The sequence below is a fragment of the Ochotona curzoniae genome, unplaced genomic scaffold (assembly GCF_017591425.1).
Source record: "Ochotona curzoniae isolate NIBS_2020 unplaced genomic scaffold, NIBS_Ocur_1.0 patch175, whole genome shotgun sequence".
NCBI classification, from domain to species: Eukaryota; Metazoa; Chordata; class Mammalia; order Lagomorpha; family Ochotonidae; genus Ochotona; species Ochotona curzoniae.
In genome coordinates this window covers 502852-529796 of record NW_024466723.1, presented here as the reverse complement: position 1 = coordinate 529796, position 26945 = coordinate 502852, and the positions used below count along the sequence as shown (strand labels likewise).

The 26945-nt window shown below is 51.1% G+C and overlaps 1 protein-coding gene across 2 annotated transcripts in view; it reads left to right on the top strand.

The window, feature by feature from the left end:
* The first annotated feature begins 2621 nt into the window (after positions 1-2621).
* Positions 2622-26945, top strand: part of LOC121166586 (histone-lysine N-methyltransferase EZH1) — a 32364-nt gene continuing 8040 nt past the window's right edge. Inside the window, exons 1-13 of one of the 2 annotated variants that reach the window (XM_040995801.1) lie at positions 2622-2668; positions 8082-8193; positions 11954-12074; positions 12206-12334; positions 14642-14761; positions 16849-16969; positions 18793-18969; positions 19662-19764; positions 20194-20357; positions 20694-20785; positions 24695-24875; positions 25078-25274; positions 26427-26518. In XM_040995801.1, the coding sequence (XP_040851735.1) occupies positions 11958-12074; positions 12206-12334; positions 14642-14761; positions 16849-16969; positions 18793-18969; positions 19662-19764; positions 20194-20357; positions 20694-20785; positions 24695-24875; positions 25078-25274; positions 26427-26518 (1493 nt within the window). In that variant the 5' untranslated portion in view covers positions 2622-2668; positions 8082-8193; positions 11954-11957. The remainder of the gene's footprint in view (positions 2669-8081; positions 8194-11953; positions 12075-12205; positions 12335-14641; positions 14762-16848; positions 16970-18792; positions 18970-19661; positions 19765-20193; positions 20358-20693; positions 20786-24694; positions 24876-25077; positions 25275-26426; positions 26519-26945) is intronic. The other variant, XM_040995803.1, reaches the window with a different exon arrangement.

Sequence of the window (26945 nt, the reverse complement as noted above, 5' to 3'; positions counted from 1 at the left end):
TAAATCCTTGCCTTGCATGCCCCAGAATCCCATATGTATATCTATCTTTCCAATAAAAATAAGTAAATCTGTTTTAAAAAGCAACAACAAACAAATGAACTCTGTATGATTTTTTATTTTAAGATTTATTTATTTTTATTGCAAAGTCAGATATGCAAAGAGGAGGAGAGACAGAGAGGAAGATCCTCCGTGCGATGATTCACTCCCCAAGTGAGCACAATGGCTGGTACTGCGCCGATCAGGAGCCAGGAGCCAGGAACTTCCTCCAGGTCTCCCATGTGGGAACAGGGTCCTAAGGCTTTGGGCCGTCCTCGACAGCTTTCCCAGGCCACAAGCAGGGAGCTGGATGGGAAGTGGAGCTGCCGGGATTAGAACCAGTGCCCATATGGGATCCAAGCGCATGCAAGGCGAGGCCTTTAGCTGCCAGGCCATCGGAAAGGCAGATATATAGAGAGAAGAAATCTTCCACCTGCTGGTTTACTCCCCAAGTGGCCAAGCGGAGCTGATTCAAAACCGGGAGCCAGAAACTTCTTCTGGGACTCCCATATGGGTGCTGGGTCCCTAGGTTTTGGGCTGTCCTCTGCTATTTCCCAGACTATAAACAGGGGGCTGGATAGGAAGTGGAGCAGCTGGGACATGAACCGGCACCCATGGATCCCAGCTAATGCAAGGATCCCAGCTAATGCAAAGCAAGGATTTAGCCACCAGGCTATTGCATCAGGACCACTACTCCATATTATTATATAGTTAGAGAAAAACCAAGATAATGTTACTTTGTATATCAGGCTTTTTAATATTGTATTTGAAAAACACAGAGACACAGCTCCCTTTTGCTGGCTTGACTCACAGTTGCAGAGGTCGGGCCAAGGGCAAAGACAGATGCAGTAATTCCATCACCATCTCCTGAGTGGGTGATGGGCACTCAGCCACGTGAGCCATCACTGCTGTTCTGGGACAGTGAACCAGCAGGAAGCTGCAGTTGGGAGCAGGAGCTGGGAACCAAGGCCAAACACTGTGACGCAGGGCACATCTGCCATGCAAGGTGTCCACCCTGCACGTGAATTTCCAAACACTATTTTAAGATATTTGTAAATACTAAAAATTCCCTTAAAATATCTTATAGTAATTTCAAATTTGCAAAATAGTTGTAAATGAGGCCTACAGCGTCTATACACACTTCATTTTACTGCTTCAAATACAAGGATGAAAGCCAGGAATGAAGAATGCCGACATACTACTGGCCATTCTGCACGACGCGGTCTAGTGCCGTCAGATCGCCCACCAGGAACCTGTCTGCTGCAGCGGCACCAAGCAAGGCGCCCACAGCCCATTCAGTTGTCACGTCTCCTCCTTCTCGCCAACCTGGGGCAGATCCTCACGCCTTCTGTGACTTGCATGACACGGATACCTTTTTTTACCACTTATTTATTTTCATTTTGTATTTGGAAGAGAGACAGAGAGTGGTTCGCTCTCCAAATGTCTGCAATAGCCAGAGAAAACTCAATCTGGGCTTCCCACGTGGATAGCAGGCTCACAGGTACTTGAGTCATTCCAGGATGCGCGCTAGCAGGAAGTTAGATTTAAAAAAAATTTTTTTGAAGGAGTGTGTATTTCGCATATTCCATAGGTACAGGTGTAAGGAGAAAATCCTACTCCTCACTTCCCCCTCTGCCCCAGGGGAAGTTGGAATTCCAAGTAGAGGCAGAACTAGAACCCAAGTATTTTGATAGGATGTCAGTATTTCAATGGACAAGTTTTCCTTTCCTCTATTTCTTTATTTTAAAATATGTGTTGACTTTTTTGAAAGGGAGAATCTTCCATCTGCTGGTTCACTCCCTGAATGTTCCCAATGTGGAGGCTACCTCAGGCCAAAGTCTGGAACTCCAAATGGCTCTCCCACGTGGGAGCAGGGGCCCAAGAGCTTGGACGCTCCTCAAGCATTTTAACACGAAGCTGGATAGAAAATGGAGCAGCCGGGACTTGAACCTGTGCCCAGATGGGATGCACCACAGGCAGAGCATTAGCTGCTCTGCCATGTCCTTCTTTCGGTACTTGTCTGCCGGTTCCTCATGACTACGTGCAGCAAGAACACATCAGAAGTGATGCCTTTGCTTCCCACTTCAACACACCGAGAAGTTGCCGCTAAGAATCTCAGGGTTGGTGAGGCGAATCTCTGTCCTTAGGGTGGTGCCGGCCTCATTTCTCACAGTTACTTTTCCATCGGAAACTGAAGTGTGGACATATTTTAACACAAGGCCATACTTTTTAGTGGTAGTCACTGGGAAAATAATTGACAGGAAAAAGGGTAAATGAGACGTAAAGCAAGAAGCTGGAACCCAGCACAGATGTTGTGAGGTATTGGTGGTGCAGGATGACCTGCCACCACTGAGAGGCAACACGCCAACCGCTGGATAAGGTCTTCAAGAAGCTAAGAGGTCGGCAGGACCCTTCCTCGCCCATGCACGTGCCGCCTGGGCCGCAAGCCGGGGTCCGTAGCACCCTGTCCAGCTCCTGACCACGGCTGGGCGGCCACGCTGCTCCACCTGGGCGGCGCGGGCGGCTCAGTGCGCAGGCGCTCGGGGAGGCACGGGGCGTGGCCGCGGCGCGGGGGGCGTGGCCGCGGCGCGCAGGCGTCCTGGCTGCCGGTGCCTGAGGCTCGGGATGGAGGGTGAGTGAGTAAACAATCCGGGGCCGGGCGGTGGGGCCGGGCCTCCGCACCTTGCAGCCCGGACCCTGCGGAGGGGCTGACGACGACATCGGGGCACACACTGCCCACCCGGCCGTGGGAGGCCGGCAGACCCTCCGTGTGCGGAGCGCTGGAGGACAGACGTGCGGCCGGGGCTCCGGCGTGGGGAGGAGCGGCAGGGGCGGGCCCGGGGACCTGGAACCCCGTTGGAGGGCCGGTGGGCCGGTGGGCGGGAGCCCCCAGCGCCGGGAGGGCCCTGGGCGAGGTGGACTCCGGGGAGCAGAGAGGTGAACTCCGGGGAGCAGAGACCCGGACGTGGGTCGCGAGCACTCTGGGGGAAGGGAGATGAGTAAGCATAGAGCCGTGGAGTAGTCCCAAGTGAGAGGCACCTGCTGCGCAAAGCGTCAGGGGACATTGCTGGCCGGGAAGGTGCAAAGCGTCAAGGGAACACACTGCAGGCCGGGCAGATGCAAAGCGTCAGGGAACACACTGCAGGCCGGGCAGGTGCGGAGCCCTGCACCTGCGCGCCAGGCCCTGTCCACCCCCTGGCTTCTCCCATGGATCCAGCGATACAAGTGAAAGTGCCTTAAAGGTGTATGTGTGTGTATATGTGTGTTGCATGTGTTGTGTGTATGTGTTGGGAGGGGAACATGCCTGTTAGGAAACATGGGACAACACAATTTGATTTCGGTGGAAAGTGACTGCTTGAGACACGGTTTGCTGGTCCTGTGGGCAGGCGGAAGGATGCGGGCGCTACCAGTGGGATGCTGCGAGGCGGCTTTGGCTGTTTGAAGCACAAGATTGTAAATGGAGTGGGCCCAGCCATCGAGCCCAGCCACCTCTTCTTGGGAGAAATTAAGGGAAAGAGCTGAGGTAGGCTTAACAACTGGATGTGCACCAATGGCTGACTCGGAATAGAAACCACCCCCTCTTACCCGCCACCTCCCAGGACTTTTATGTTTATGAATTTTGATATTGAATGAAGTGTGGAACCTGAGGAGGCGCTGACCCTATCAGAGGTTTCTGTGACAGCTTGCCGATGTAAATTTTAGGAGTGGAACTGGTTGCATTACTCTGGATTCAACCCTCTGCAGGAGGAAATACTCAGAAGTTTTCATATGACCTGACTATGTGCAGACTTTAAAAAAGCCGATTCCCTCAAGGATAGAGTGGAACATCTATTCACGTAGCATTTACATTGTATTGGGAATAATAAACAGCCTACGTTTTTGGCTCCATAGTCAAGACACCGCTGGGATGCGCACACACCCTTTGTGTGTAGGTTCAAGTCCCACTTAGCTTTCCAAATCCCAGCTGCTTGCTCACGTTCACTCTGGGAGGCAGCAAGTGGTGGGCAAGCAGTTGGATCCCTGCTGTCCTCGTGGGAGGCTTGGCTGGTGCTCCCTACTCCTGGCTTTCAGGGAGGGAACCAGCAGGTGGTGGGAGATCTCTATCCCTCTGTGTTTCAAAAAATAAGTAAATAAATAAATAGAATTCAGAAGACACAGGAGGAGATGTGAAATAGATGCCGATAATGGGTCGTTTTATGTGAGGGAACTTAATATCCTCAGATTCTGGAATGGAGACTGGTTCCTGTTCTCCTTCAACTTGGGAAATACGTACTTTGGGTAGGGGAGAAGCGTATGAGGTCGCTGCTTGCAACACAGCCTCCCATGCCAGAGAACTGGTAGGCATCCCAGCATTTCTGCTTCACATCCAGCTCCCTGCTGACACACCTGGGAACACGGTGCAAGGTGGCCCACGTGCTGGGCCCCTGTCACCACTGCTGGAGACCTGGATGCAGGTCCTGACTCCTGACTTCACCTGGTCCAAACCTGGCCATCTGAGGAGTGAACCAGTGCATGGGAGATCTCTCTTGCTCTACTCCTCCTCTGTCACTGCCTTTCAAATAAATCAGTCCTTTTATAGAACCTGTTGAAACAGAGGACCCCATGAAATATTATTGTTGGGAGTTTATGTTAGGTACTTTGTTAAAAAAGATTTATTTATTTTTATTGGAAAGGCACCCATGTGGGAAGCAGGAGTTTAAGTACCCGGACCATCCTCTGCTACCTTCCCAGGCACATTATCAGGCAGCTGGATCAGAAACTGAGTCGTCGGAACTTGAACCAGTACTCTGATATGGCATGCTAGTGTTTCAAGCAGCAATTTACCTCACTCTACCACAGAGTCAGCCCCTAGACTTTTTCTTAAAATAGCCTTTGGATGAGTATGCGGTTTTTTTTTTTAACTTTTATTTTTATTGGGAACTCAGGTATACAGAGATGAGGTGAGAAAGACAGAAAGATCCTCTGTCCACTGATTCACGCCCCAAGTGGCTGCAAAGGCTAGAGCTGAGCTGATTCAAAGCTGGGAGCCCTAGAGCTTCTTCTGGATCTCCCACCATCTCCCAGATCTCCCACACTAGTGCAGGGTCCCAAGGCTTTGGGCTTTCCCCAACTGCTTTCCCAGGCCACAAGAAGGAGCTGGATGGGAAGCTGGGCCACCGGGATTAGAACCAGCACCCATATGGGATCCTGGTGGGTGCAAGGTGAGGAATTTAGCTACTAGGCTACCTTGCGAGGCCTGGATTAGTATGTGTTTAAAAAATATCAATTGAGATGGTTAATCCATTTAGTTCTTGAAATCTGAAACCTGGTTTCCTTAGTCTTAGAGGTAACAGTTTCCTTGCCTTGATGTGTGTCTTAAATGAGGCATGTAACAATACGCCTCATTAAGTGTACCTTTTTTATATCCCTGGGTTAGGTTTTGAAAGTTTCTACTTTGTTCCTATTTAAAAGTTCCTATTTTGGTTACTAGAAACTTTCTAGAAAATAAGGCAATCACATCAAAGATGCATTATGTTGATATAGAGGATAAACTAAAGAGAGAAAAGAGGATGGGGCCAGTAGTATCAGTGAAGTTGGGATTGAGGCAGAGGGTTTAAAACAGGCTGTTAAGAGAATACCTTCATTCTGTAATGTCCCTAGGGATTTTTTTTTAAAGGTTTGTTTATTATTGGAAAGGTAGAGCTACAGCAGAGAGAGACAGAGAGAGATCTGGTTCATCTGCTGGTTCATCCCTCTCCATTCCCAAATGGCCATAATGGGCACAGCTGGACTGGTCCAAAGCTGGGAGCCAAGAGCTTTTTCTGGGTCTCCCGCATGGGTGCAAGGACCAAACACACAGGCCATCCTCTGCTACTCTCCCAGGAACATCAGCGGGGACCTGAATTGGAAGTGGAGCAGCCAGGTCTCGAAATGGTGCCCACATGGGATGCTGGCACAGTAGGTAGAGGATCAGCGAGCTATGCCACAGTGCTGGCCCTGTTTTGTTTGTTCAAACTGTGTATCAGGTTTCTTCCTTTAGTCTGTCATGTCAGACATGGGTTGGAATGTTTCAGTCCTTCAAGCTCTACAGTCTTGAGTTACTTAACGGTTAGAGTTTAGGGCCTCTGACTCCTTTACTGATCATCTGATTCAAACTAGATTTGTAAATCTTATTTTGATTGAGTGATAATGGGCAGCCACTCAATATTCAGCTTGGTGCTGGCATCCTAGAAAACTAGACAAAGTGGAGCACCAGTCTGTTAGAAGATTGCTCTCACTTTTTTTTAAAGACTTGTTTATTTGAAAAACAGTGACAGAGAAGTGGGAGAGAGAACGAGAATGAGCAGTGAGAGAGAGAGAGAGAGAGAGAGAGAGAGGGGAAGTGTGAGAGAGAGAGGTGTCTCATGCACTGGTTGACTCCTCATGGTTAACTTCTCAAATGCTTACAATAGCAGAGGCGGGACCAAGCAGAAGGCAGGAACCAGGAGCTCCATCTGGGTCTCCCACGTGGTGGCCGGGGCCCAAGTACTAGAGCCACCATCTGCTGCTCCTGGAATGCGCATCAGCAGGAAGCTGGTGTGACTCCCAGACGGAAGTGGGTCTCCGTCCCAAGCACTCTGATACGGGCTGTGGTTACTACAAGGGCGTGGCTTAACCTACTGAGCCACAACACCCACCCCAAAGGATTAATCTTTTCAAAAAATAAACACTTTTTTTTTAGAACAGCTTTAGATTTATAAACACAATTATGAAGCTAGTACAGGGAGTGTTTTTAAACCCTACATCCAATTTCTTGATTTATTAACATCTTACAAAAGTGTACAGGTAGGGGGACTGGTGCTGTGGCTTAACAATCTAAGCCTCTGCCTGTTGTACCAACATCCCACATGGACACTGGTTTAAACCCTCGTTGCTCTACTTCTAACTCCCTGCTGATGGCAGAGGATAGCACAGATCCTTGGGCCCCTGCACCCACATGGGAGACCCAGAGGAAGCTTCTAGCTTTGAATCAGCCCAGTCCTGGCTGTTGTAGCCACCCGGAGAGTAAGCCAGCAGATGGAAAATTCTCTCTCTCTCTCTCTCTCCTTTTCATAACTTTCATGTAGATAAATAATTTTCCCCCTGTTATTTCAGAGACAGAGACATCTCCCACTGCTTGCATCAGTATGGTGTGAGAGGGCAGCAGCAAGGCAGGGACCTGGACATGCAATCCAGGTCTCCCATAGGGTTAGGAAGGACCCAGCTACTGGTGCCATCACTGCTGCCTCCTGGGGCCTGCAGGAGCAAGGAGCTGGAGTGCCGATCTCGGCCTGGGTTATCTGGGTTCAATCCTGGGAACTTCACTGTTGGCCCCAGTGGACTGAGAGGTTACCCCTTCTCTCAATTTGTATTGGACTATTTATTTTATTGTTGAATTGTAGAAATTATTTTCTAGTTTTGTGACCAGAACAGCATGTGTTTTGGAGTTTGCTTTCAATATTTCATTAAACATGGTTGAAAGACTCTCACACCCTTAGCTGGGGTATCAGTGCTATTTTGCTTGTGTAAATACATTTTTAACAAAAAAAAAAACCCAGAATTTAATAGAAAAATAAAATATTTTTGGTTCCACTCTCTTTGTCCAAAGTGAGTGAACCCACTTCTCCATCCCTGTTCCCCTGAATGTTGAGTTTTTGTTGGTGGCCTGGAGCCAGCCACTGCAGGAACCCATCTCTGGCTGGGTTTCAGGTGTTCATTTTAATCCTGTCTATTGCAGTCTACTTCATCTTCCTCATACAACCTGTGGGAACTGACCGCCTGCCAAAAAAACTCTTAGAGGCATGGAGGATCCATTAAAAAGTCACGGGAAATAAAACCTGGCTCGTGTGCACATGGGATTCAGATGTCACACTAAACACCAGCAGAGGAAGTGTGGCTTATTTTGTGTTGTGATTGGTGAAAACTGAGTGGGATTTTTGTCTCGTGTGTATTCTCCTCTGGCCAAATAAAACACTCGAGTAAAATTAGCAACGGAACTATTAATGGCTGGATTATTGTGATGTATTTACTGTCATCTCTCTCGACAGACGGTAGGAGATCGCATTTCAACGATGACTCGTCTTTAATAAAAATATTGACATTGTCCTCAGCCGTCTCCTCTGAGAAACACACACAGACACGCTAGCGGCTGTGGATCGAGTGAGTTCTTTTCCATTGCTTTATCTACAGTTTTGTTTTGTTTTGTTTTTCTTTGAAATCTAATTATTTGAAGGGCAGAGTGATGGAGAGAGATAGGAAGAGAAGAAAGAAAAGAAATCTTCTGTGCTCTGGTTTATTCCCCCCAAATGCTTGAAGCAGCTAGGACTGAGCCAGGTTGAAGCAAAGAGCCAGAACTTCCCGGCTGGGGGCACCCCTGCTGCCTCCCGGGTGCGTCTGCAGGGAGCTGGGTTGGAGCAGAGCAGCTGACACTGGACCCAGGGTTCAATGCAGGTGTCCTAAGCTGTGGCTTACGCCACTGCACCACAATGCCTCGCCTGGATTCCAGTTCTAAATAGCTGGGCGACCTCTTCTAAACTCACTAATGCAAAAAGTAAAAATGATTTCAGGAGGATTGAGACTGGGATTGTGGTTGAGTGATTTTTTTTTTTTTTAGGAAGTTGTCATGTCTTGTTGAATTGTGATATATAATGTTTGAGTCTCAGTGTGGTTAGTCCAAGGTTTTTGAGACAAGCAGTTTTGTGCTTGACTAAACAGTTTTTTCATTTCCTGCAGCAGAATTTATTTTTTAAAGCTTTATTTTCTTTGAAAGAATTTCAGAGAGAAAGAGGAAGAAAGAAAGAGATGTTCTACCTACTGGTTCACTTCTCAAGTGACCACAACAGCTGGGGCTGGGCCAGGCTGAAGCCAGGAGCTCCAGCCCAGTCTCCCATGTGGGTGCAGGAGTCCAAGCGGCTTGGGACACCTTCTGTGGCTTTCCCAGGTGCATTAACAAAGAGCTGGATCAGAAGTAGAACAGCTGGGATTCAAACTCATGTCCGTATGGGCTGGTGGCATTGCAGATGCCTGCCTCCTACAACAGAATATTATCAAGCATGTTCAGGGCGTAAATTATACTGGCAGCCACTTACTGTAATATGTGAGTGTAGTGTCTATTGTTAGTTTTATTGTTTGAAAAGAATCTGTCTCTTGGCTTCATTCTGTATGAGTAAGAATTTCCTAAAATATATATTTTTTAAGATTTATTTTATTTTTATTGCAAAGTCAGATACACAGGTAGGAGGAGAGACAGAGAGGAAGTTCTTCCATTTAATGATTCACTCCTCAGGTGACTGGGATGGCCAGAGCTGAACTGATCCGGAGCCAGAAGCCAGGAGCTCTTCCGGGTCTCCCACGTGGGAGCAGGGTCCCAAGACTTTGAGCCATCCTTGACTGCTTTCCCAGGCCACAAGCAGAGAGCTTGATGGGAAGTGAGACCGCCAGGATTAGAACCAGCGCCCATATGGGTGTGTGAAAGGCAAGGACCTTAGCTGCTAGGCTACTAAACTGGGCCTAGTACTTTAAATTCTCAGATTTGGTTGTTGTTGTTTCATTGTCTTCCCCGAAGAGATAATGTTTTTTATTTGAAAATTTTAATTGTATATGTTATCAAGTGTAATGTGATAATTTATACATGTGTATAATGTGTTACAATTAAATCAGTGTAATTAACATTTCCATTTCCTTAAACCATGGGTGGGAAGCATCCGGCCCACAGGCCATATAAGACTCGGAAGATCATCTGGCTAGGGCCACCAGAGGTGGAACTTGACATTCAGTTAGCCTGCAGAAGGCTTATTTCCAAGATGACACTTTTGGATGGCTGTGAATGGTGTTATAAATATGTAGATGATCTTTGGCAGAAAAAAGGTTCTCCAGTCCTGCACTAAACATGTAACAGGGTGAGCATTGTGGCCCAGCAGGCGGAGGGTCAGGTCCTGCTTCTAATGCCAGTCCAGCTTCCTGCTTGGGGACACTGAGGAAGGCACCAGTGACTTCCTGCCACACCTGGGGAAGGCCCCCTTGGCTTTGGCTTTGCCCAGCCCCTGAGCTGTTACAGGCATTTGGGGAGTAAACCGATGGATAGAAGATCGCTCTTGCTCGCTTGCTGTTTCTTTCCCTCTCGCTCTGTCACTGTGCCTTTCAAATAAATGAATCTTTAAAAAAAAAAAAGTTAAAAAATGAAGTGCTTCTTTAAAACAAATGTCATGTTCTACTTCCAAAGAAAAAGAAGTGTAGGCAGTTTTTAAAAACAAAGTCTACAACTTTAGTTTCTGTTGCTACTCGTGGCTTTTCATAGATCCTTGTAAAATTTTTTTTTTTAATTTAAAATGCCTAGAGGTAGTCCTCTAAGAAATCTAAATAATTCATAGGACATAAAAATATCATTACAGATTTTATTAGATTTCAATTAATTTTTAATGTTGCCTTTCTAAAATAATTAGGAGGTGGAGCTTGGATGATTCGGGGAAGTAGCTAAGACGAGGTGATTGTGAGACTGTGTTCATGCATTACGAAAGGAAGATGAATTTAACAAAATAAAGCCCTTCCCCAAATGGCATGAAGTGTTCTCAAAACCTGACTTCCATGTCACAACAGCCAGGGTCCCCTGTCCTGGGGAGCACCGGGCAGAGCGTGCCAGGCTCCATCTATACTGTTCTAGGTGCCTCAGACCACCGGGGTGCTCCTGGGCAAAGCTGAGCCCTGGGCTGGTCCTCATGTCTCACCATTCCTCCGGAGGCCAGTGGGCCCACGTGGAGCACGGCCCTTCCTGGCTGCTCCATGTGGCAGGTCGTGTAGCTAAGCACCAAAATGATGATGCGCAGTGTCCTCAGTGTCTGTACCTGGCTGTAACCAGGTCCCACTCTCCTTCCTGGGTCTGTCGTGCCTTTAGACGGTTCAGTGAGGATGGTTTGGGGTGGAAGTGGTCCTTCTGTGAAGCCCTTGAAAATGAATTTGTCTTTTGCTGAATATTTCCCTTACTCAGAGTGGTAACCTGGCCTCCACATTCTCATGTAATTGGAGTTCCTGGTGTACCGGATGTTAAATTTAAAACCAGCCACCATGGGCCCACTGTTGTGGCACAGTGGGTTAAGCTGTCACCTGCAGTTCCTGCATCCCCTGTGGAACCCAGTTCCAGTACTGGCCTTTCTACTCCTGACCCAACACTCTGCCAGTGTGCCTGGGAAAGCAGCAAAAGATGGCCCAGCACTGGCTGAACCTCCTGGCTGTGGCTCAGCTATGGCCATTCCATATTTATATTAATATATTTATATTAAGACACGTCCAGATATACAGAGAGGAGGAGAGACAGAGAGGAAGATCTTCCGTCCGATGATTCACTCCCCAAGTGACCACAACAGCCGGTGCTGCGCCGATCCGAAGCCGGGAACCAGGAACCTCTTCTGGGTATCCCACGCAGGTGCAGGGTCCCAAAGCTCTGGGCTGTCCTCGACTGCTTTCCCAGGCCACAAGCAGGGAACTGGATGGGAAGTGCAGCTGCCGGGATTAGAACCGGTGCCCATATAGGATCCTGGGGCGTTCAAGGCGAGGACTTTAGCTGCTAGGCCATGCCGCCGGGCCCAAGGTTTTTTGTTTGTTTGTTTTAGGATTTGTTTATTTTAATGACAGAGTTTCAGAAAGAAGGAGAAACAGAAATATCTTTCATCCACTGGTTCACTCTCTAAATGGCCACAATGGCTGGAGCTAAACTATTCTGAAACCAGGAGCCCAGAGCAGGTGCAGGGTCCTAAGGCTTCAGGCTGTGCTCCCCTGCATCCCAGGCCATAAGCAGGGACTGGATGGGAAGTGGAGCAGCTGAGACTCGAACTCTTGCTGGCAGCGCAGGTGGAGGCTTAATTTACTATGGCATGCCATAGGCCGCAAAATGCTCTTCTTTATCTCTGTCTTTCTTGGATTCCAGCAAAATGGATATACCAAATCCTCCAACTTCCAAATGTATCACTTACTGGAAAAGAAAAGTAAAATCTGAGTATATGCGACTTCGGCAACTCAAACGGCTTCAGGCAAACATGGGTGCGAAGGTAAGCAGTCATTTCTGCAGGAAAGGTGGTCTGTGTGGGTGTACCGATGCCACGTGGAGGCTTGGAACATTTTTTTGTTGTTGTCGTTTTGTTTTTTCCTTAACCTGTGCTTCCTTCCTTGGCCCTGTCAGGCTCTATATGTGGCAAACTTTGCAAAAGTTCAGGAGAAAACGCAGATCCTCAACGAGGAGTGGAAGAAGCTGCGCGTGCAGCCGGTCCAGTCCATGAAGCCCGTGAGCGGCCATCCTTTCCTCAGAAAGGTACTGCGCCTGCGCGGCGCGGCCCGCGCTCCTCCCTGCTTGCGTGAGGAGTTAGAAAGGGAGGGGAGGGTGTGTAGTGGTTACAATCGACCGGGAGTCTCCAAGGGGGGAGCTCTGTGACGGAAGAACTTTTCACCTGTTTCCTTTTAGTGTTTCTTTAGTTGAGCAGGATGTATGCCCACGCGCGTCTCTAATTAGGGTGGGGGGAGTTGAGGTGTGAAGGAAGGTGGGTGGGATACATGCTTTCCTCCTGTGTCCGCCCAGGACGGCGGGGCGGGAAGGGGAAGAGGCCCTACTTTTCACATGTTCTCAACTGAGCAACATCGTGAGGTTCTGACTAACAGCAGACAGGGTGCGGGCTCCTCTCAGCCTCTGGGTCCAGGCGGTGGAACAGCCTCGCTGGTGCCTCCTCTGGCCCCTTGGAAGGAATGCTCAGCCAGGGGGCACCAATTGGAGGGACCTCCCTGATCAGAAATTGGAAAAGAGCATTCTAATGTCTCAAAGAGACATTATTTCTAAAATAAAAAAAAGCCAGGGAGTGGGTGTGACTAACACCAGAGTGCCCTGGTGGTCCTTGGCTCTGGCTCCCGACCCCAGCTTCCTGCCAGGGCAGGTCTTGGAAAAGACACGTTATGCATGACCCAGCTTATGGTTTTAGCTACTGGACCCTGCCTTGGTCCCCGCTGGCCAGTGTGGGCATTTGAGGGGGTGAACCAATTGGACGAGTGCTCTGCCTTTCTGACTGCTTCTCTAATAAGTAAAAATAGCAGTTCGGAGCCAGCCTCGTGGCACAGCAGGATAAGCTACCACCTGTGATGCCAGCATCCCCTAACCAAGTGCTGATTGTTGTCCCAGCTGCTTCACTACCAGTCCAGCTCTTTGCTAAGGCACCTGGGAAAGAACGTCGGTCCTTACCAGCATGTCTGAGACCCGGGTGGAGTTGCATCCAGTTTTGGCCTTTGCAGCCACGTGGTGGAGGGAAACCAGTGGATGCAAAATCTCTCTCTGTCCCCTCCCCATTTCCCCATCACTCCACCTTCTAAATAAGTAACATGAATCTTCACACCCCCTACACAAAAAAACCCTAAAATTTTGTTTAAAATGGTAATTTAAATCGCTATTGATACCAACACCGTGGCATATTTAGTAAGGCTGCTGCCTGTAGTGCCAATATCCCACATGGGTGCTAGTGTGAGTCCCAGCTGCTCCACTTCTTACCCAGCTTCCTGCCAAAGTGCCTGGCAAAGCAGTGAAGATGACCCAAGCCCTTGGGCCCCTGCACCCTTGTGGGAGACTCGGAAGATGCTCCTGGATTCAGACCAGCCCAGCTCCATCCACTGAGACTGCTTAGGGAATGAGCTCACAAATGGAAGATTTCTCTTTCTCTCTGTCTCTCCCTCTGTAACTCTGCCATTCAAATAAATAAGTAAATCTTCAAAAACAAAAAGTATCTATCCAGTGACATATAATGATGAAACCATTATCTTCCCTAAAGCAGAATGATGCTTCTTTAAGTTATAATTTCCGTACTGTTTGTTTCCCTGTGTAGTGGCCCCGCCACTATGCAGTGGGGTTGGCGTCTGTGTCAAAGATATTTGTGTCTTCAGGCCGACATCTGCTAAGTGCTGGGGAGGCCCTTGGCTGCCACGTGCTTCCCGGGGACCTGCAGGTTCCGCTGATGTGACCCTGAGGTCAGTGTGGGAAGCACTGTGCTGGGCACAACATGAAGCAGACAGCAGTTCCTGCTTCCCCAGGTGAGCCAGGGGTTCCTGCAGGAGCTGCCGTTACGTAACCCCAGCCTTGGCATTTGGTGGAATTAGAAGGGCTCCAGGATGAGTTTAGAAGGAAACACAACTTTCCCTCTTTTTTTTTTTTCTCCTCCAAATCATTTCCCTATGCTTCATGGCCTTTTGGATTCTTCCCACCCTGCCTTTTTACTCATTTGAGAGGCAGAGATGAAGAAAGATCAAAAGAGAGCGAGCAAGAAAGAGAGAGAGAGAGTGCTTCCATCTTCCGATTTACTCCTCAGATGTATGTCTCCAGTGTCGGGGTTGAAGCTGGGAGCCAGGAACTCAATCCGTGTCCCCTGCATGGGTGACAGGAACCCAATGACTTGAGCCACCACCACCAGCTCCCAGTCTGCATTAGCAGGAAGCTGGAGTCAGGAGCCGGAGCTGGGACTTGAACCCAGGCACTCTGATGTGAGACACTAGGATCCTAATTGGTGTCGTGGCTGCGGGGGCCGACCACCCGCTGCCGCAGTGCCTGGGGGCTGTGTTCTCACTGTCCTGTGCCTGTGTGTTGCAGTGCACCATAGACAGCATGTTCCCGGGCTTTGCGAGCCAGCACATGCTAATGCGGTCTCTGAACACAGTGGCGCTGGTCCCCATCATGTATTCCTGGTCCCCTCTGCAGCAGAACTTCATGGTATGTATTGAAGGCACTGCTGGCTGCTCACACTGTCCTAGATGGTTCTTAGGCTGACACACCGGAGCTCCTCTCAGAGACAGTGGAAGTGCGTCACGAAGTGTGGGCACACGAGGCAGAACTAGCTGGAATTTGCTTACATATATTTATATATGTTCCTCCAAGGTGCTTTTGCTTTGTGGAGTCTGGATGTTGGTCTGTTAGCCTTTTCTTTTTTTCCTTTTTTTTGAGTGAATGAGGTTGGGCAAGACTGATTTTTCTCTTACGATCTTGGTCCAACTTTATTTTATTATGTGCAGTTACATGCAGCGTAAGTCACAGACGCTGTGGCGTAGGCAGCTTGTCAGCTCCCAGCTGAGGGAGCACTTTGCTGAGTCCTCCAAGGCAAGATGCCATGGGAGATGACCAGAGTGCATGTGGGGGACACGGTCCTCTCGTCTGGGCGTCTGTGCTGGGGCCACAGGTAGCTCTGATCACCAGCCCTCCTGGAGGGTGTGGCCCAGGACAGCGCTGCTGACTGTACTAGGGCAGGGGTCTACAGAGGACGCTGGCTCTGAGGGTGAAGCCCCGGAGTAACTCTCCTTGAAGCTCAGCATTTAAAGTGAGCAGCGTCTCCTCCCAGTCCCTTAGCACCGTTCGCTGCCAGAAAATGCCGGCAGCGCACACACCACAGTAGGCTTCGGGGTCCCAGCAGGTGTGACTGGCAGCCATCGGGAACCGTAAGTCACTGTTGATTTGTTGGGGAATCTTCTCCTATTTTCCAGGATATCTAGAACTTGTTTGGTGGCCCACTTCTTTTCTAGTGGTTCTGCAGCCCACCCTCCAAGACATCTTCTTTTTGGCTTGCTCACGACAAAGCAGGTGCCGTTAGTCCCTGCTGAGTTTTGTGTGGGTGACGCTCCTGCCCGTGTCACAGAGCTGTTTCACGGGTCAGATGAGATGGGTGGGAGATGGGAGCGCTGTCAAATTCTAGCACGTCAGGCTGAGCCTTTGGAGCTTCACATCATCCACTAAACTGACTTTTCCCTCCTCTGAGTAATATTGCCACTTGCACTGGAGGTGTTGACGCCAGCCTTTCAAACGCAGGAGCGGCGGGCAGGAGGAAGAGCTTGCAGTGTTTCGTAGTTCAGAGGGATAACTGGTTGACACCAGCTAGTTGTGTATCTGCAGACAGCTGACAGAAGGGATTTGGAATGTGCCAGCACAGAAGGGAGATGAATGTCTCAGTGGCAGCTAGGCCAGTTACCCAGATGTGATAACACACGTGTATTGAAATATCACCCTGTACTCCATAAATATGTACGACTACTGTATGTTAATTGAGAATTTAAAACACATTAAAAATGCATCAGACTGCCAAGAAATGGAAAACTGCCTAGATTTCAACTAGTTAATCCTTCCATTCATGAGACACGAGAAGCCTCACCGTTTGGTCTTCAGTTTGTCCTCATTATTTACCTGGCCACTGTGTCCAGCTATGGGACCCTCTGCCATCCTCATGACACCAGGTAGCCCAGTGTTTAAAGGTGCTTTCTGAGGCCTGGACCCACGCCGAGAATCCTACAGAAAAGCACCACCCAGATAGTTGGGGCTTCCCACTTCCAGCTATTCCTGACACATCTTGGGATTCCTCAGTGCTGTAGTATCCCATATGTACTCGGAGCTATCCTGACTTTCTCCCAGTTCCTTAGCTTGGATTGGAAACGTGAGCATGTGAGTGGAGTGGACAACACCTTACTTCTACTTTAAGTTTAGGAGTAACACCAGGAAATCTAAGTTCTGCATTTTTAATTGGAGTCGGTTTTTCTAAGTGAATCTAATCTTTGATCCATTGATGCGTGAATATCAAATAAAGCCACACACCAAGATTTTTTTAAAAAAAAGCAACAGATCATTATGCTTTTTACTGTAATGGAAAATGAAACCATGTTAGCCCAACCATTTAAAAACATTTTTTAAGAAGGCAGGGGACTGTTACCGAAGACGTTTTTAGGGGCCGCGGGAGCAGCACCTCAGCAGGGCTGTCACGGCAGGAGGGGGAGCTGGGCAGCAGCTCCGGGAGTGAACGCCTTCCGGCTTGCTTGCAGGTGGAAGACGAGACCGTGTTATGCAACATCCCCTACATGGGCGACGAAGTGAAGGAGGAAGACGAGACGTTCATAGAGGAGCTGATCAACAACTACGACGGGAAGGTCCACGGCGAAGAAGGTAGCAGCGGGCTGTCTGCGCGGAGGCTCTGAGCCAGCCCTTCTCGCCCATCGGCACCTTGTTCTCTATCTGCCCCACCGGGACACGGGAAGGGCTGTTTCAGAGAGAGACAGACAGAGGAACAGAGGTCTTCCTTCTACTGGTTCATTCTCCAAACAGTTGCAGTGGCTAGAACTGGCCTGATCTGAAGCTAGGAGCCAGCAGCTTCTTCTGGGTTTCCTGTGAAGGTGCAGGGGCCCAAGTGCTGAGGCCGTGCCCTGTTGTCTTTCCAGGCTATAAGCACGGAGCTGGATGGGAAACTGGGCCAAGATGTGGCATAGGGGGCTAGTTTTCCACCTGTGGCAGTTGCACCCCACATGGGTAGCAGTTCAAGTCCTAGCTGCTCGGCTTTTGACCTAGCTCTTTGCTAATGGCCTAGGAAAGCAGCGGATCTTGGACCAGTGTAGCCATGTGAGAGGTAAAGAGGAAGCCCCTGGCTCGCACCTTCAGACCAGCTCAGCTGGGGCTGTTTTGGCCGTCTGGGGAATGAACCAGGACGTGGAAGATGTCTGTCTCCATTTCTCTCTGTAACTCTGATTTTCAAGTAAAAGTAAAAATATTTTTAAAAGGCAGAAACAGAGCAAAAGACATATTGCCTTTTTTGTTTTAAGTTTTATTTATTTTTATTGGAAAGGCAGATATACAGAGAGGAAAGACAGAGAGGAAGATTTTCTGTCCGATGGTTCACTCCCCAAGTGACCACAACGGCTGGAGCTGAGCCAATCTGAAGCCAGGAGCCAGGAACTCTTCCGGGTCTCCCACATGGGTGCAGGATCCCAAGGCTTTGGGCTGTTCTCAACTGCTTTCCCAGGCCACAAGCAGGGAGCTAGGTGGGAAGCAGAGCTGTCGGGACTAGAACTGTCGCCCATATGGGATCCCGAGGCATGTTCAAGGCATGTTCAGGACTTTAACCACTGCACTATCGTGCCGGGCCCAGATTGCCTTTTAAATAAAATAATGATAATGATAATGATAGTAACAACAACAACAACAACAATAGCCCAGTTAAAGTGTAAAAGAGTTGGGACATAAAAAGGTTACTAAGAATCAGGGACTGGAGAGCTTCCCATGGGACGAGGGAGTTTCGTCTGGGTTTCTGTGTGTCCATCCAGGGCCATGAATCCTTCATTTCCCTTTTTTCTGAGAATGGCAGTAAACATGAGCCCTGCCTGGCCACTTAGATCCACAGCTGTCCTGCATCTCACAGATGTTTAGCATCCTGAGTGTCCTACAAGTAAATCACCAAGAATTAGTGGTAACTGTGTAAAAGATTGTCAGTATGTGAGAGGAGAGCAGCGGGGATTAAGTAGCCTCGCCTCCCCTTTCCTGTGCTGGGCGCTCGCAGGATGATGTTGAAGCACATTATTAGTCCACAGCGCCCCCTTGTGTTCAGATTATAGAAAATCAATTTTGTGGAGAAAACTTGATTCAGAGAAAACCACCCACACAGTAGCTGGAAAACCAAGGGAGAATTTTCTTTTAATGACTCTTCTGTCTCACTTGGGGCTGTTTACACACTTTGGTCAGGTCTTGAGCCAAACTATAAAATGGACTTATGGCTGAGGAAGTGAAATGCCCAGTAACAATCAAGCCCCTGGCCGGGCTGTCCACTCCAGCCAGCTGACCTGTTGCAGGTGCAAGAGCCACTCAGATCATTCCCTGGTGGGGACACGCATGTGTGGCAGCTGCCTAGGCCTCAGCAGCAAAGACAAGAAACGTGCCCTGGAAGTTTCCTAAGGGAGCACGAAACGGCCGGGGCTCACCCTCTAACCCCCCCATTTCAGAGATGATCCCTGGATCTGTCCTGATTAGTGACGCTGTTTTTCTGGAGCTGGTGGACGCCCTGAATCAGTACTCAGACGAGGAGGAGGAGAGCCACAACGACCCTTCGGATGGGAAGCAGGATGACGGCAAGGAGGACCTGCCGGTCACGAGGAAGCGGAAGCGCCACGCCCTGGAAGGTGCGCCGCTGGACCGCCCCTTGGACACCATGGACACCATGGACACCATGGACACCATGGACACCATGGGGCTGGCGGGGGCGCCTCTGGCAACTTTCTCTGGTCCACCTGAAAGGAAAACGTGACCCTTACACAACAGCTTGGGCTGGCTGTGACCTAGCTGAGGGAGAACTTACAGCATAATGATTGCTATTCATTTTCAATATAAAAGTCACGTGTTTGGAATACATGGAAAATTATAAAGAAGAAACAGAAATGATCCCATAAATCTGCTGCCAATATTCCTTCTAGACCGAAAAGAGGCGCATATACGGGTCAGCAGGTCCGTGGGTTACGTGCACCTGGGTCCGGCTGTGTTCCTTTGTGCCATCACTCTAGTCGTGCTGCAGGTGCGGAGGCTCGGTGCCTCTCGGGCCTCCCAGTGCTTGTCCCACCGGGTTCTTCAATCAGCATTCTGTGTGCAGGCAGACCCCCCCCCGTCCTAAGTGGAACGGGTTTTTTGGTCAGTGCCCACTCGTGGCCTCTGTGAGCCAAGGCCTGGCAGCTCCAGACCTGCTGTGTCCCTACAGTCCACAGCCCGGCTCAACCCCAGCCTGGTTATGGGAAAGTTTGCCCAAAGCCGACTAGGTCTGCAGACGGCTCTGCGCCCAGGCCCACGGCGGGCACTCAGGAGAGTGTCGTTTGCCATGCAGGCACCAAGAAGAGCTCCAAGAAGCAGTTCCCCAATGACATGATCTTCAGTGCCATTGCCTCCATGTTCCCCGAGAACGGAGTCCCGGACGACATGAAGGAGAGGTAAGGAAGGCTATCCCACCCAGGGCCCGCGCACGACTCGTGTCCCAGCTGCTGCCATGGCTAACGAAGAACCGGTTGCGATGAGCAAGTTGTGATTTGCCGGCCATCCGGTTACTTCTGGCGCTGGCTGACCTTGGAACACCCCTTGCCCCCGTGACGGCCGCAGTGCGGCTTCTGAGTCCGTGTAGGTGGAAGACTCGGCGGGCGGTTCTCCTGGGAAGCCGCCCCGGTACCGCCCCTCCCCTCGCCTGCAGCCACGCGCCCGCCCGCATCATGCATCCTGCCTGCGGTGGCATTCCCGCCTTACACACCGCACCCTCCTCCCTCAGCAGGATCCCCCAGTGCCCTGGCAGGCTGTCCCTGCCCATCCCCACGCTGTACTCTCCCGGTGGAGACAGTCCCTCGGGGGGCTTCCTCTCTCTGCACCAGGTACCGAGAGCTGACCGAGATGTCAGACCCCAACGCGCTGCCCCCTCAGTGCACGCCCAACATCGATGGTCCCAACGCCAAGTCTGTGCAGCGGGAGCAGTCCCTGCACTCCTTTCACACGCTCTTCTGCCGCCGCTGCTTTAAATACGACTGCTTCCTTCACCGTGAGTGGGGCCACCGGGGGAGACACACTCTTGGTCCTGCCCCCAGGCTCCACCCCCTCCTCCTCCGTCCAGCTGGAGCTCTGGGCCTCTGGCTGACCAGGGTCCCACAAGGGGGCCAGCTCCATCTTCCCCAGCTGCAGTGCGGACAGATTAGCTGCATACATGGCCCCCAGCACCTCCAGGGTTGGAGGGGATTGGGTTGGGGTCAGACATGTGCTCCTAAGTCAGCCCTGTTTACATCAGTTCTCATTCCCGTTCAGTTTTCCTCCCCCCCCCCCACCACCATTCTTGTCAAACTGGTGGACCACTGGGAACCAGACGCTTTTTGTGTTCCAGCTTTTCATGCCACCCCAAATGTGTATAAACGTAAGAACAAAGAAATCAAGATTGAACCGGAACCGTGTGGCACAGACTGCTTCCTCTTGCTGGTATGTCCGTAGGCTGTTCTGGCTTTGACTGGGTAGGCAGTCCACCTGGAAGTGTTTCTTGGGCTTTCTGCCGCCCCCCGGGGCCACGTGTGGCCAGGTGAGCCTGTGTGGCTGTCTGGAGGTCGCGGAGCCCACCCCTGCTGTGTCTGTGCTCAGAGGAGCACCCACTGGTCCCTGCAGGGCGTTAGGGGTTTCTGTGCTCTAAATACCGCCTGCTGGGGTTTCAGATGTATTGTTAGAATTGAAACAGTCCTAACGTGCGTCCCTGTGGGGTGGGCACTCCCCTGTGTGGCTGTGTCCTTTAGGTGCCTGTAAATCACACAGGAAGGGGACAGGATATACCTTTTTTTTTTTTAAGATTTGAAGGCAGAATGATAAAACCTTCTTTTTTTCGGGGGAGCGGTATTTTAGATCACGATTTTGTTTTTCATTTTTACTTTATTTTTTTTTATAATCTTACTTAGTTACTTAGGGTACAAAGGGTCAAGGGCTACAGAAAAGTGGGTAATGCCATTGTTTTCACACTAATATCATAATAGAACCTTCTATCAGTGATTCACTGTAGCCGCCAGGACTGGGCCAGGAGTTAGGAATTCCCTCTGGCTCTCTCGTGTGGGAGGCAGGAGTCCAGACTGGGCCATCTTCCACCCCCTTCTGGGGGCATTAACAGGAAGCTGAGTCAGAAGGGCAGAAAGCCGGGACTCAAGCCGGGCTCCCTGATAAGGGCTTTGGAGGAGTGGCCCACCAGTGTCCTAACTGTGCCACGACACCTGTCCCAGAGCTGATCCTAACTCTGTATATCTGACTTTCCAATTTAAAAAATATTTTTAAGTTACATATTATGCCCAAAATTATTTTGTCATTTGTTTTATTTGAGACGTAGATTTTTTTTTAAATATACATTTATTTACTTTTATTGGAAAGTCAGATCTGCAGAGAGGAGGAGAGACAGAGGTAGATCTTCCACCCGCTGGTTCACTCCCTAAGTGGCCACAGTGGCTGGAGCTGAGATCCAGAGCCTCCCCCGGGGTCTCCCACGCAGGTGCAGGGTCCCAAGGCTTTGGGCCACAGGCAGGGAGCTGGAAAGGAAATGGAACATATGGGATTCCAGCGGATGCAAGGCAAGGATTTAGCCACTAGGTCTTTGAGCTGGGCTCACCCTTATGGATTGGACTGTGCACACCTTTTGTCTTTTCCTGAGCCATTTGCATGTAAGTCATTGACTGTTGTGATGCTTGTTTGCTAAATAATCCCACAGCAGCTCCAAAAAACAAAATCATTTCTCTTATACTCAAGAAAATCAGCTGGAAGGTCGGAACATTATCTGCTCTGCGTTCTGTTAGTTCTCCAGGTATACTGAGAATTACCTGAGAGACAAACCCAGCCTCACGCGGTGGGCTTCGTGTTTACGAGGCGGCCCTCTGTGCGCTCCCGCAGGCTCCCCCGCAGCCTGCACTCCTCTCTCCTGCCTCCTGAAGTCAGTGTCCTTCCTGTAGCCTCCGCGCTCCATGACCCGGACGTGAGCAGTGCACACTCGAGGGTTTTTTTCTGGGAAACACTCTGGGTGACCGTGCTTCACAAGTGAGGCAGGGTCTTTATTGAAAAGGCAGATATTTCCAGAAAGAGCTTCCTTCTGCTGGTTCACTCCCTACATGGGTGCAGTGTCCAGAGCTGAGCTGATGTGAAGCCAGCAGCGTGCAACCTCTTTCAGGTCTCCCAGGCAGGTGCAGGGTCTTAGGGTCTTGGACCATCCTCTGCTGCTTTGCCAGACCATAAACAGGGAGCTGGATGGGAAGTAGAGCAGCAGGGACACAAACGGGTACCCATATGGGATCCTGACACTTGCCAAGGGGAAGGATTAGCCAACTGAACCATCACACTGAGTCCCCCAAAAATAAATAAAATGGAAAAAAAAAAAAAACCAACCTAAGGAAGTGGAGGCAGCTGTCTGGCCCAGCAATTCACACAGGCGGGGTACTTGTCCCGTAGCAGAGTGTCTCGGTTCAAGTCCCAGCTCCGGCTCCTGCTAAGACAGACGTGGGTGGCAGCAGGTAACAAGGTCCCTGCCAGCCCTGTGGGACACCGGGGTGGGGCTCTCCATTCCGGCCTCTCCAGGCCATTGTGAGCATTTGGAGAGAGAAGCAGCCTGTAGGAGTTGCCAGCCCTGTGGGACACCGGGGTGGGGCTCTCCATCCCGGCCTCTCCAGGCCATTGTGAGCATTTGGAGAGAGAAGCAGCCTGTAGGAGTTGTCTTTCTCAGGTCTCTCTCACATCAGTAACGCTTTTTAAAGATTATTTATTTATTAAAGATTTATTTTTATTGGAAAATCAGATACACAGAGAGGACAGACAGAGGAAGATCCTCTGTCCGATGATTCACTCCCCATGTGAGTGCAATGAGCCAACTGAAGCCAGGAGCCAGAAGTTCTTCCAGGTCTCCCATGTGGGTACAGGGTCCTAAGGCTTTGGGCCGGCTTAGGCTGTTTTCCCAGGCCACAAGCAGGGAGCTGGATGGGAAGTGGCGCTGCCAGGATTAGAACCAGTGCCCATGTGGGATCCTGGCACATTTAAGGCGAGGACTTCAGACACTAGGCTACTGCACCAGGCCCTAGATTTATTTATTTTTATTGCAAAGTCAGAATTACAGAGAGTAGAGACAGAGAGGAGGTTTTTCCATCCGCTGATTCACCCGCCCTCCCCCCACCCCCCACCCCCAATGGCCACAAGGACTGGAGCAGAACTGATCCAAAGCCAGGAGCCTGGAATTTCTTCCCGGTCTTCCACATGGCTGCAGGGTCCCAAGGACTTGGACTATCCTCGACTGCTTTCCCAGGCCACAAGCAGGGAGCTGGAAGGGCAGTAGAGCAGCTGGAATTAGAACCAGTGCCCATATGGGATCCCAGTGTGTGCAAGGTAAGGACTTTAGCCACTAGGCTACTATGCTAGGCCCAAATCAGTAACTTTTTGAAAGGTTATTTATAGTATAGCTATAGGTGCTAATGGCACGTTCAGTTTTATAATAGATCATAGAGTAATTTCAGAATTAAATAGTAACACTGTACAAGTGTAAGGACTGAACATTTTATAAGGGAAACATGCTGGGCCGGTGCTGCGACTCAGTAAGTTCAGCCACCATCTACGCACCAGCCTCTCTAATGGGCAGCCATTGAGTCCTGGCTGCCTTCCTTTTTATCCATCTCCCTGCCAAGGGTCAGGGTCAAGCAGTAAATGATGGCTCAAGTACTTGGATCCCTGTTCCATGCAAGGGAGATCCAGACGTCAGCCTGGCTCAGGGCTGGCCTTTGTGGCCACTCGGGGAATGAACCAACATGAAGATCCTTCTCCGCAACTCTTTCAGATGAATCAGATCGGCCCGGCAGTGTGGCCTAGCAGCTAAAGTCCTCTCTTGAATGCGCTGGGATCTCATATGGGCGCCGGTTCTAATCCTGGCAGCTCCACTTACCATCCAGCCCCCTGCTTGTGGCCTGGGAAAGCAGTCGAGGACGGCCCAGGGCTTTGGGACCCTACACCCACGTGGGATACCCAGAAGAGGTTCCTGGATCCTGGCTTCGGATTGTCATAGCACCGTCCGTTGCACTCACTTGGGGAGTGAATCATCGGATGGAAGATGTTCCTCTCTGTCTGTCCTCCTCTCTGTATATCTGACTTTCCAATAAATAAATAAATCTTAAAAAAAAATCAAATGAATCAAATCTTAAAAAAGAAAAAAAAATCAAGGTTGTAAGTTGTACAACTTTTGTGGAGCGGCTGTTGCAGTCACGCCAGCCATGTGGTACACAGCAGCCGGCAAGGCAGCAGCACTGCCCCTGGGATGCGGATGTTGAGGAAGGTCAAGGCTGCTGGGCGAGGGCCGTGCGTGGTGACGTCCCGGTTTCTGCTCTGCCGCAGGAAGGAGCCAAGGAATACGCCATGCTGCACAACCCGCGCTCCAAGTGTTCCGGCCGGCGCCGGCGCCGGCACCATGGGGTCAGCACTTCCTGCGCCAACACTTCGGCCTCCGCTGTGGCCGAGACTAAAGAAGGGGACAGTGACAGGGACACGGGCAACGACTGGGCCTCCAGTTCTTCAGGTACAGCGGGGCGAAGATCTCATCTCTCCTTGCAAGGACAAGGTCGCCATCCAACACTTAAGGGTACTGTGGGTGGAACCATCCATTCTGCCGCCAAGTTCACCCGCAGGCAGTGGCGAGGGGGAGCATTTTCCCCCAGGTTCTCCCACATATGTCAGCCATCCTGGCTAGCAGCCCTCCACCTCGTTTTGTCTCCTCTCAGAGGCCAACTCGCGCTGTCAGACGCCCACCAAGCAGAAAGCCAGCCCCGCCCCAGCCCAGCTCTGTGTGGTCGAGGCGCCCTCGGAGCCCGTGGAGTGGACCGGCGCTGAAGAGTCCCTCTTCCGTGTCTTCCATGGCACGTACTTCAACAACTTCTGCTCCATAGCCAGGCTCCTGGGCACCAAGACATGCAAACAGGTACTCCTGCAGCACGGCGCAGGCCCGCCCGATCGCGTCCCCAGCAGCCCGTGGGTCTGGGGTGTTCCTGCTGACTTTGTCTTTCTGGGTCCCCCAGAGGAGGCAGGGCCCAGCGTTGCCCGCAGCTCCGCCATCCCTCACCTCTGACTTTCACTCCTCCCACCTCCCAACACCTCTGGAGTTGTTGCTTTCCTGGAAAGGCCTCCCGCTCATTCTGTGGATCTCCAGAGCTGGCACACCGTGGCCTTGGCTGCTGTACGCCCCCCATCAGCCCCCTAGGCCTTCTAGTGTCCCCATGTCCTGCTGCTGAGTGTTCTGTCCCCTCCTCCTCCTAACTCAGACCAGCAGCCGACAGGAGCAGAGAGCCCACACATTGGCGACTGGGGGCCAGGGGGCAGGGCCGGGTGTGCGGCAGGACAGGAGCCCCTGTGGCCTGAGGTCCTGGCACGAGGTGCCCTGACCCTGCAGGGTCCCTCCGGCCTCCTTCACTTAGGGCAGTCGAGAATTGGGAGCCAAAGTCCTTTTGGCTTTCATCTGGGAGCTCACTACCTAACTCCCTGAAGCACAGGCTCCCAACTAACCCAGAAGGCTAGATTGCAAGCAAAAAAGAAAAAAGTCTGCTTTTTTCCTAAGGATAAGGACTGTAGTTTCCATAGAAATCTGAAAAAGGTACAGAGCCAGCGAGGGAAAGGAAAGGAGGAAGAGCAGCAGGAGCTGTTACTGCAGGGTGCAGGCGTCCTGCTGAACGGCAGGCTTTGGCATGGCCGTGCCAGCAGGGGGCGCCAGAGCTCCGCCGGGGCCCGGTTCCCGTGAGGTCGTTGCCGCAGGCAGGCAAAGCTCCCTTCCAAAAAGCCAACACTAAAACTGAAGAGATCCAGCCAAAGGCCGCGGTGGAAAGAGCCGCCATGAATGCTCGGCCCCTGGGCCGCTGCAGTGCTCAGCATTTCTCCCTCCTCGGGCCTGGGTCAGCCGTTGGGGGTCAGCCAGGGACCCCATGTCCCCGTAGCACCCCGTCTCCCCTTCACTGAGGAGCCTTCAGTCTGTTGCCTGTGTGCCACGCCCTGCCCTCCTGAGCCAAGCTCCTGGGCTCGATGCCCACCTGACCGCGTGGCTTGGCCAGGAGTGACGGGCCCTGTTGCGTTGCCCACCCAGGTCTTCCAGTTTGCCGTGAAAGAGTCACTTATCCTGAAGCTGCCGACAGATGAGCTCATGAACCCCTCGCAGAAGAAGAAGCGGAAGCACAGGTGGAGCTGGGTGGCCCGCCGCCCTGGGCAGTGCGCTCTGGGCGCTGCGTGCCCTCTGGGCCCAGCCTCCCTCCCAGGGTTGGGTGAGCCCCTCCCCCTGCCGAGGGCCAGTTTCTCGGCTATGGGCCTGGGCCCAGCCCTGCCCACTCCTCCAGATGCCCTGGACCATGAGGTGGCCTTCCGGTTTTCCACGTGAGCTGCCGGCCACCAGCCTGAGGGTGTCTCCTGGCCTGGTGGCTGCTTCCCGCCTCACCCACTTCTCTGCTGTGACCTGGGCTTATTTCTCCACTTGTATTGTGTGATTATACCCTCACAGCTGGCCTCCCTCGGGGGGAGAAGGGGAAGCTGGAAAAACAAAACAAAACCAAACCAAACCTGGCCCTTGGCCTGCTCTGTTCTCTAATGAGTGCCACCCGTGATGGCATTC